The 10,328-nt window shown below is 51.5% G+C and overlaps 1 protein-coding gene across 1 annotated transcript in view; it reads right to left on the minus strand.

Moving 5' to 3' along the window:
• vwa3a (von Willebrand factor A domain containing 3A) overlaps positions 1-10,328 on the minus strand; it is a 60,651-nt gene that overhangs the window by 3,533 nt on the left and 46,790 nt on the right. The window contains 3 exon segments of the mRNA XM_072267322.1: positions 325-451; positions 2,921-3,072; positions 5,377-5,521. Coding sequence (XP_072123423.1) covers positions 325-451; positions 2,921-3,072; positions 5,377-5,521 — 424 coding nt within the window.

Raw genomic sequence — 10,328 nt, forward strand, 5'->3', positions numbered from 1 at the left:
CTTCGCTGTAGTTTTAGTCATGAATTTTGTTTTGCTATGATTGCTAGAGATTCTCTGTTGAGTAAGTAAAACAGAATATTTGCTGTTCTGTGAACAAATTAAATCTGTTTGCTGTTCTACGAATAGACTCTGTTTGTTGTTTTATAAACAAATAGACTCTGTTTGTTGTTCTGTAAACAAATAAACTTTGTTTGTTGTTCTGTGAACAAAGAGACTATCCACTGGCTTCATACAGGTGTCAAATATCATTATAGAAATTATCAGTTACAACAGGAAATTAGATAACAACTAGTAACTTTAAATAAAGTAATTTCATGAACTTACATCTTCATCAGAAAATCCTTCCGCTATCATCTTGTGCGCCACCAGCTGCCCGTCAAGGGCTCCATGACAACGATGGAAACGCCCTCTGGTCTGGGCTGCCAGATTCTTGAGGAACTCATTGGCAATGCTGTCGACAAAACACCAGGGGTTAATAGGCTGACTGGGCAGAGTCTGTCTGCATCAACAGAGGGTCCAGGATGAGTGGGGAGTCTCCTGTTGGTCCCACTTTCCCCCCATTTCCCATTGCTTCCCAGTAACTGTAACCAGCTGATTAACACACTGCTCCTCTATTCATTTCAAAAGTTCAAAGTAAATTTATTTTCAGGGTATGTACTGTATCTGTCACCAGATACTATCCTGAGATTCATTTTCTTGCAGGCATTCACAATAAACAAAGAAATCCAGCAGAACATGCCGGAGTATTGTGAGCAGCTTTGTGCCTCCCATCTAAGAAAGGATGTGCTGGCGTTGGAGACGGTCCAGAGGAGGTTCCCAAGAATGATCCTGGGAACGAAAGAGTTAATTGATGAGGTTAGGACAAGTGTTTGATGGCTCTGGGCCTGGACTTGTTGGAGTTTAGTAGAAAGTGGGGGGTGGGGAGAGAATGTCATTGAGACATGCCAAATATGGAGTGGAATGCATGTTTCCAATAATGGGGGAACGAAGGCCCCAGAATAGAGGGATGTCCTTTTAGAACAGAATTGTTTTTAGCCAGAGGGTGGTGAATCTGTGGAATTCGCTGTCACCAACGGCTGTGGAAGTCAAGTCATTGGGTGCAGATACCAGTGATATTAAATCAGATTGTGATTCTATACTCAAAGTGGAGATTTGATTAGTCAGGTTGTCCGAGGTAATGGGGAGAAGGCAGAGAGTGGAGTTGAGAGGATAATGAATTAACCATGATGGAATGGTGCAGCAGACTCGATGGGCTGAATGGCCAACAGTACATCTTATGGTGAGTCAGTGGGAGGATAGTGTATAGGTCAACAGCAAAAGACACAGCTCCAGATCACGGTGGGGAAATGGCAGATGTTTAATCCAAGGTGTTACACTTTGCAGGTCACATGTAACTGGGCCGTTAATGGCCGGCTCCTGAGGAGCACTGGTGTACAGAGGGAGGTCGGGGGGCAATCTACGGCTCCCTGTAAGTGACCACGCAAGTAGACAGGGTGGTAGGGGAGACATTTGGCACATTTGCCTTCACTGGTTTGGCTACTCGGCCAAGAGGAGCACAACCTTGTCGTTGGGTTTGGAGGCTTGCCTGCCTTAATGACCCGGAGAGCTACGCTGGCCGGAGTCAGGGTTTTATGCTTTGGCTCTTGGTAGGTTCACCCATGCCAAACAGGTCAAAGGGTGAGAGGTCAGACTAAGAGTGGTCCACCAGTCCTCCAGGGTCAGAGGCTCGACGCAGGGCTAATCACCCTGACTGGTCGAACAAAACTGATATGGAAACAGCAATGAAGAATCCTTCTACAGCCCACCCGTGTGGGACGGTATTCCAGGGACAGACACAGGTAGAGGACCTTCACTGCTGCCCTGAATGCCAGCGGGATAACGGACAGGAAGTAAGGAGGGTTTGCACAAGGAGGTCATGTTGCAGTCATTAGGAGTTTACAATTGGGAGTTTTGGGCGCTGTTCTCTTTGCCACATTAGAGGGGGGGATATGGAGCTTTTGGAGAGACCACAATATATAGGAGCAGAATTAGGCAATTTGGCCCCTCTAGTCTGTTCTGCTATTTCATCACAACTGCTCCAATTGCCTTTCAGCCCGAAGCTCCTGCCTTTGCCTCGTATTCCTTCACATTCTGACTAACCAAGAATCTCTCAACCTCTGCCTTAAGCAGACATAAAGACTTGTTCTCCACAGCTGCCTGTAGCAAAGAATTCCACAGATTTACCACCCTCTGGCTAAAGAAATTCCTCCTCATTTCCATTCTAAATGGACACTCCTCTATTCTGAGGCTGTGCCCTCCGGTCCGAGACTCCCCCTCCATAGGGAACATCCTCTCCACATCCACCCTATCTAGGCCTTTCAACATTTGATAGATGACAGGGGGCAAGAATTTTTTTCATATAGAGTGGTGGGTGCAAGCAGATATGATCAAGGTGATTAGGAGGCATTTTACACTGTCCCATGTGGGGTGTAGGGGATGTCCAGAGAGGGGTAGCACCTCTGGTGAAGGGGTTTGTCGTGTCCAGTCTGGGGCAGCTCGCTCACCTTTGGTCCCCACCAAACACTCAGCTCTCACCTGTGGCTCTGAGTAGCTGTTTGCATAGGACAGAGGCCACACCCCAGTACACCGCTTTGACAAGTGAGGGTAAACCAGGTGAGGGTAGCTGGCAGCCTCTCACCTCAGTGAGTTAGCGATATGCCTGTCCAAGCATGCACACTTAGCTCTGGAGGACTGGGCGGATGAGACCTACAGAGGTTGGAAGGTGGTACTGTAATGCTCTGTGGAGAGCGAAGGACACAACGAGGCAAAGACATGATAAACCAGCACTACACAGGCCCATGAACAAGAGGGATATGGTTGACGTGCTGGCAGGAGGGATGAATAATCTGTGGGCCAATTTGCTGTCCCGCTCTACATTCACCTGTCGGTGCAGTTGAACGAGACGGTGTGGACTTTCACTCCCCGGCCGAGGTTCATCTGCTGCGTCTCCTCCAGAACCAGCTGGCAGCTGGTGTTGGGCTTGCCGTCCGTCAGCAGGTAGACTCCCTGCACGTCCACGTGCTGAAAGGCCCTCTGTTAGCAAGAGACAGCAGGTGAGACCTCCACCACCCTCAGCTCTCCAATGCAGTCGGCTGCCCTCACCCACACCCGCATTACTTTCACACAAGCCTCCCTGCAGAATCTGATCTCAGAAGAACATAAAAAAGAGCAGTCGTCAGCCACTCGCCCCTGGAGCCTGCTCCACCAATCAATACAATCATGGCTAATCCGACTGTCTCAGCTCCACCCACCTCTGTTTTCCCTGTAATCCTTAATTCCCTTTATAAGCAAAAATCTATCTGACTGTGTCTTAAATATATTTAATGATGTAGCCTTTACTGCCTCCCTGGGCAGAGAATTCCACAGATTCACCACTCTCTGGGAAAAAACTTTCTTGTTATTTGCTTATTTAGAGATACAGGCCCTTCCAGCCCAACGAGCCCACTCTGCCCAATTAACCTGCTAACTCATCTGTACGTCTTTGGAATGTGGGAGGAAACCAGAGCACCCAGAGGAAACAGACACAGCCACGAGGACAACGTACAGACAGTGGGGGGAAATGAACCCGAGTCGCTGGTACGGTAATAGGGAATACGGTTACGCCAACTGCCACGCCACCGTGCTGAGCCGCTCCTCACCTCGGTCCCAAATCTAATCTCCGAATCCTGAGGCTCTGTCCCCTGGTTCTAGTCTCACCTACCAATGGAAACATCTTTCCTGCCTCTATCTTACCCAGCCCTTTCCGAATTATGCGTGCTTTATACGATCCCGTATCACCCCTCTCCCCAACACGCACTGTCACCTCATCATTCACCTCAGCCTTCAAATTCCCATCCTTGTGGGCAAATCCCTCCACAATAGAGTAATTCCTCCACAATGGAGAAATTCCCTCCTTATGGATAAATTCCTCCACAATGGTGAAAAGATCCTTGTGGGCAAATTTCTCCACAATGGAGAAAAGATCTTATCTACCTTATGTCTGTTTGTCCATTTCTTATACTTTTATACGTTTCGATCAGGTCACACCTCTGCCTCCTTCACTCCAGAGAAAACAACCCCAGCCTGTCTCATCTTTCCTCATACCTAAAGTTTTCTAATCCAGGTTGACAACCTGGTGAATCTCCTCCGCGCTCGCTCCAGTGTGACCACATCCTCCTATAGTGTGGTGACCAGGACTGCACTCAGTACCCCACGTGTTGTCTACCAATGCTTTGTAAAGTTGCAACATAACCTCTCAACTCTATATTCTGTTCCCTGGCCAACGCAGACAAGCTCGGCACAAGCCTCCTTCACCACTCTATCTGCCCCATTGCCGCTTTCAGGGCGGCCCTTTCGTCTGTCACCAGAGACTCTACAGATACATCGTGGAGAGCATTCTGACTGGTGTGAACAGGATGGGAAACAGCTGCAGAGGGATGTAAACAGCCAGTTCCATCATGGGCACCAGCCTCTCCAGCACCAGGACAACTTCGAAAGGCGTTGCCTTTCATCATTAAGGACCCCCACCACCCAGGACATGCCCTCTTCCCATTGCTACCATCAGGGAGGAGGTACAGCAGCCTGAAGACACACACTCAATGCTTCAGAAACAGCTTCTTCCCCTCCGCCATCAGATTTCTGAATGGACAATGAACCATGAACACTGCCTCACTAACTTTGCTCTTTTTACACTGCTCATTTAACCTATTTTATATATTTCTTATTGTAATTCATAGTGTATTTTATATATTGCACTGTACTGCTGCCACAAAACAACAAGTTTTATGACAAATCAGTAACATTAAACCGGATTTTGATTCAGGTTCTGAGCTGTGGGCTTGAACCCCATCGGTTGCTCTCTGTAACCTCCTCTGGTCCAACAACCTGCTGAACTCTCTGCCCGTAGCAAATACCCAGTTTGCTGATCCTCCTCCCCGTCTGCCTTCACCCATGGACTCCAATCCTCCCTCTACTCAGTTCTCTGAATGTAACTTGGTCTTCAGCAGTTTGGTAATATTCAAAGACTCTCCCATGGGCTATATAAATGAAAGTTGTTGTTGGTGTGCTGAGTGTCCCTTGGGGTAACCAACCAGAGTGACAGTGAGAGGAACAGGTTACATCCTCACACCTTCCTGGTGTCAGTGAGACCCGTTACCTGTTCCACAGACTTCTGAATATCCAGCACAAATTTCCATCTGCCCCCACTGTTTCCCCAACAATCCTAAGGACCGGCAACTCGATGGGCTGGCAGACTCTATCCCATTCCCCGCTCGCCCATGCCAAGCCGAGTGGACGGTCTCCGGTGGGTGCCAAGCACGGGCCAGGCCGTGGGACGAGTGGTCAGTGCCGGACACTGACCTGTAGTGCCTCTAGAGTGCAGGTGTTTCCATGGGCGACGGAGCTCGAGACCCACTGAACAGCGTCGTGGCAGGCGTCGTCAGTGGCCTCCACCAACTCCTCCCTCCAACTGTCCACATGCTCCGCGAACGACAGCAGGTTGAAGCTGGAACAACACACGTGGCAATAAATGAGCGATCTCGAGTCTCTTTCTCCCCACAGCCACTGGCTGACCAGTTGGACATTTCCACCTTACCCTGACCAGCTTAAAGTGTATCCGCTCCCAATGAAGTCTCCAGTTTGGTTCACCTCAGCTTCTTTACTTGACCATCCCACTTGTTCCCCCAACCCTCTGCATACTCCTATCTCCCCTCGCCCTGTACCATTTTAATACAGTGAAATTCCAATCTTCACCCCTCTCACTGTACCGTTCCAATCTTCACCCCTCTCTCAGTACCGTTCCAATCTTCATCCCTCTCCCCGTACTGTTCCAATCTTCACCCCTCTCCCTGTACCGTTCCAATCGTCACAGCTCTCCCTGTACCGTTTCAATCGTCACCCCTCTCCCTGTATGGTTCCAATCTTCACCCCTCTCCCGGTACCGTTCCAATCTTCACCCCTCTCCCCGTACCGTTCCAATCTTCATCCCTCTCCCCGTACCATTTCAATCTTCACCACTCTCCCTGTACCGTTTCAATCTTCACCCCTCTCCCTATACCGTTCCGATCTTCACCCCTCGCCCCGTACCGTTCCAATCTTCACCCCTCTTCCCGTACGGTTCCAATCTTCACCCCTCTTCCCATACCATTCCAATCTTCACCCCTCTCCCCGTACGATTCCAATCTTCACCCCTCTCCCCATACCTTTCCAATCTTCACCCCTCTACCCGTACTGTTTCGATCTTCACCCCTGTCCCCGTACAATTCCAATCTTCACCCCCTCCCCGTACAGTTCCAATCTTCACCCCTCTCCCCGTACGGTTCTGATCTTCACCCCTCTCCCCGTACCGTTCCAATCTTCACCCCTCTCCCCATACCATTCCAATCTTCACCCCTCTCCCCGTACGGTTCCGATCTTCACCCCTCTCCCCATACCATTCCAATCTTCACCCCTCTCCCCGTACGGTTCCAATCTTCACCCCTCTCCCAGTACCTTTCCAATCTTCACCCCTCTCCCCGTACCGTTCCGATCTTCACCCGTCCCCGTACAATTCCAATCTTAACCCCTCTCCCCGTACAGTTCCAATCTTCACCCCTCTCCCCGTACGGTTCCGATCTTCACCCCCTCCCCGTACCGTTCCAATCTTCACCCCTCTCCCCATACGGTTCCGATCTTCATCCCTCTCCCCGTACCGTTCCAATCTTCACCCCTCTCCCCATACCATTCCAATCTTCACCCGTCTCAGTGTACCATTTCAATCTCCACCCCTCTCCCTGTACCGTTCCAATCTTCACCCTCTCCCTGTACCGTTCCAATTTTCACCCTTCTCCCCATACTGTTCCAATCTTCACCCCTCTTCCCATACAGTTCCAATCTTCACCCCTCTCCCTGTACCGTTCCAATCTTCACCCTCTCCCTGTACCGTTCCAATCTTCACCCTTCTCCCCATACTGTTCCAATCTTCACCCCTCTTCCCATACAGTTCCAATCTTCACCCCTCTCCCTGTACCGTTCCAATCTTCACCCCTCTCCCAATACCATTCCAATCTTCACCTCTCTCCCCGTACAGTTCCAATCTTCACCCCTCTCCCCGTACGGTTCCGATCTTCACCCCTCTCCCCATACGGTTCCAATCTTCACCCCTCTCCCTGTATCATTCTAATCTTCACTCCTCTCCCCATACAGTTCCAATCTCCACCCCTCTCCCCGTACCATTCCGATCTTCACCCCTCTCCCCGTACCGTTCCAATCTCCACCCCTCTCCCCGTACCGTTCCAATCTCCACCCCTCTCCCCGTACCATTCCAATCTTCACCCCTCTCCCCATACGGTTCCAATCTCCACCCCTCTCCCTGTACCGTTCCAATCTTCACCCCTCTCCCCATACCATTCCGATCTTCACCCCTCTCCCCGTACTGTTCCAATCTCCACCCTTCTCCCCGTACTGTTCCAATCTTCGCCCCCTCCCCATACGGTTCCGATCTTCACTCCTCTCCCCGTACTGTTCCGATCTTCACCTCTGTCCCCGTACAATTCCAATCTTCACCCCCCTCCCCGTACGGTTCCAATCTTCACCCCTCTCCCCATGTGGTTCCGATCTTCACCCCTCGCCCCATACCATTCCAATCTTCACCCCTCTCCCCGTACGGTTCCAATCTTCACCCCTGTCACCGTACAATTCCAATCTTCACCCCTCTCCCCGTACAGTTCCAATCTTCACCCCTCTCCCCGTACAGTTCCGATCTTCACCCCTCTCCCCGCACCGTTCCAATCTTCACCCCTCTCCCCATACGGTTCCGATCTTCACCCCTCTCCCAGTACCGTTCCGATCTTCACCCCTGTCCCCGTACAATTCCAATCTTCACCCCTCTCCCCATACAGTTCCAATCTTCACCCTTCTCCCCGTACGGTTCCGATCTTCACCCTTCTCCCCGTACCGTTCCAATCTTCACCCCTCTCCCCATACCATTCCAATCTTCACCCGTCTCAGTGTACCATTTCAATCTCCACCCCTCTCCCTGTACCGTTCCAATCTTCATCCCTCTCCCCATACTGTTCCAATTGTCACCCCTCTTCCCATACAGTTCCAATCTTCACCCCTCTCCCTGTACCGTTCCAATCTTCACCCCTCTCCCAATACCATTCCGATCTTCACCTCTCTCCCCGTACAGTTCCAATCTTCACCCCTCTCCCCGTACGGTTCCGATCTTCACCCCTCTCCCCGTACCGTTCCAATCTTCACCCCTCTCCCCATACTGTTCCGATCTTCACCTCTCTCCCCGTACCATTCCAATCTTCACCCCTCTCCCCACACCATTCCAATCTTCACCCCTCTCCCCATACGGTTCCAATCTCCACCCCTCTCCCTGTACCGTTCCAATCTTCACCCCTCTCCCCATACCGTTCCAATCTTCACCCCTCTCCCCATACCATTCCAATCTTCACCCGTCTCAGTGTACCATTTCAATCTCCACCTCTCTCCCTGTACCGTTCCAATCTTCACCCTCTGCCTGTACCGTTCCAATCTTCATCCCTCTCCCCATACTGTTCCAATCGTCACCCCTCTTCCCATACAGTTCCAATCTTCACCCCTCTCCCCGTACAGTTCCGATCTTCACCCCTCTCCCCGCACCGTTCCAATCTTCACCCCTCTCCCCATACCATTCCAATCTTCACCCGTCTCAGTGTACCATTTCAATCTCCACCTCTCTCCCTGTACCGTTCCAATCTTCACCCTCTGCCTGTACCGTTCCAATCTTCATCCCTCTCCCCATACTGTTCCAATCGTCACCCCTCTTCCCATACAGTTCCAATCTTCACCCCTCTCCCTGTACCGTTCCAATCTTCACCCCTCTCCCAATACCATTCCAATCTTCACCTCTCTCCCCGTACAGTTCCAATCTTCACCCCTCTCCCTGTACGGTTCCGATCTTCACCCCTCTCCCTGTACGGTTCCGATCTTCACCCCTCTCCCCGTACGGTTCCAATCTTCACCCCTCTCCCCGTACCTTTCCAATCTTCACCCCTCTCCCCATACGGTTCCGATCTTCACCCCTGTCCCCGTACAATTCCAATCTTCACCCCTTTCCCCGTACAGTTCCAATCTTCACCTCTCTCCCCGTACGGTTCCGATCTTCACCCCTCTCCCCGTACGGTTGCGATCTTCACCCCTCTCCCCGTACTGTTCCAATCTACACCCCTCTCCCTGTACAGTTCCAATCTTCACCCCTCTCCCCGTACGGTTCCGACCTTCACCCCTCTCCCCGTACCTTTCCAACCTTCACCCCTCTCCCCATACGGTTCTGATCTTCACCCCTCTCCCCGTAACGTTCCGATCTTCACCCCTGTCCCCGTACAATTCCAATCTTCACCCCTCTCCCAGTACAGTTCCAATCTTCACCCCTCTCCCCGTACGGTTCCGATCTTCACCCCTCTCCCCGTGCCTTTCCAATCTTCACCCCTCTCCCCATACGGTTCCGATCTTCACCTCTCTCCCAGTACCGTTCCGATCTTCACCCCTGTCCCCGTACCATTCCAATCTTCACCCCTCTCCCCATACCATTCCAATCTTTACCCCTCTCAGTGTACCATTTCAATCTCCACCCCTCTCCCTGTACCGTTCCAATCTTCACCCTCCCTGTACCGTTCCAATCTTCACCCCTCTCCCTATACTGTTCCAATCTTCACCCCTCTCCCCATACAGTTCCGATCTTCACCCCTCTCCCCGTACTGTTCCAATCTTCACCCCTTTCCCCGTACGGTTCCCATCTTCACCCCTCTCCCCATACGGTTCCAATCTTCACCCCTCTCCCTGTACCGTTCCGATCTTCACCCCTCTCCCCGTACTGTTCCGATCTTCACCCCTCTCCCCGTACCATTCCAATCTTCACCCCTCTCCCCGTACTGTTTCCATCTTCACCCCTCTCCCCGTACCGTTCCAATCTCCACTCCTCTCCCCGTACTGTTCTGATCTTCACCCCTCTCCCCGTACAGTTCCGATCTTCACCCCTCTCCCCGTACCGTTTCGATCTTCACCCCTCTCCCCGTACAGTTCCGATCTTCACCCCTCTCCCCGTACCGTTTCAATCTTCACCCCTCTCCCCGTACCATTCCGATCTTCACCCCTCTCCCCGTACGGTTCCAATCTCCACCCCTCTCCCCGTACCGTTCCAATTGTCACTGAAATATTGAAACATAGAGTGAAGTGTGTTGTATTGTGTCTGCGACCAACACAGTCTGAGATGTGTTGGGGGCAGCCTGCAAGTGTTGCCAAGCTTCTGGTGCCAACACAGTGTGCCCACAACTTACTGACCC

This window comes from Mobula birostris, chromosome 9 (assembly GCF_030028105.1).
Source record: "Mobula birostris isolate sMobBir1 chromosome 9, sMobBir1.hap1, whole genome shotgun sequence".
Taxonomy (NCBI): Eukaryota; Metazoa; Chordata; class Chondrichthyes; order Myliobatiformes; family Myliobatidae; genus Mobula; species Mobula birostris.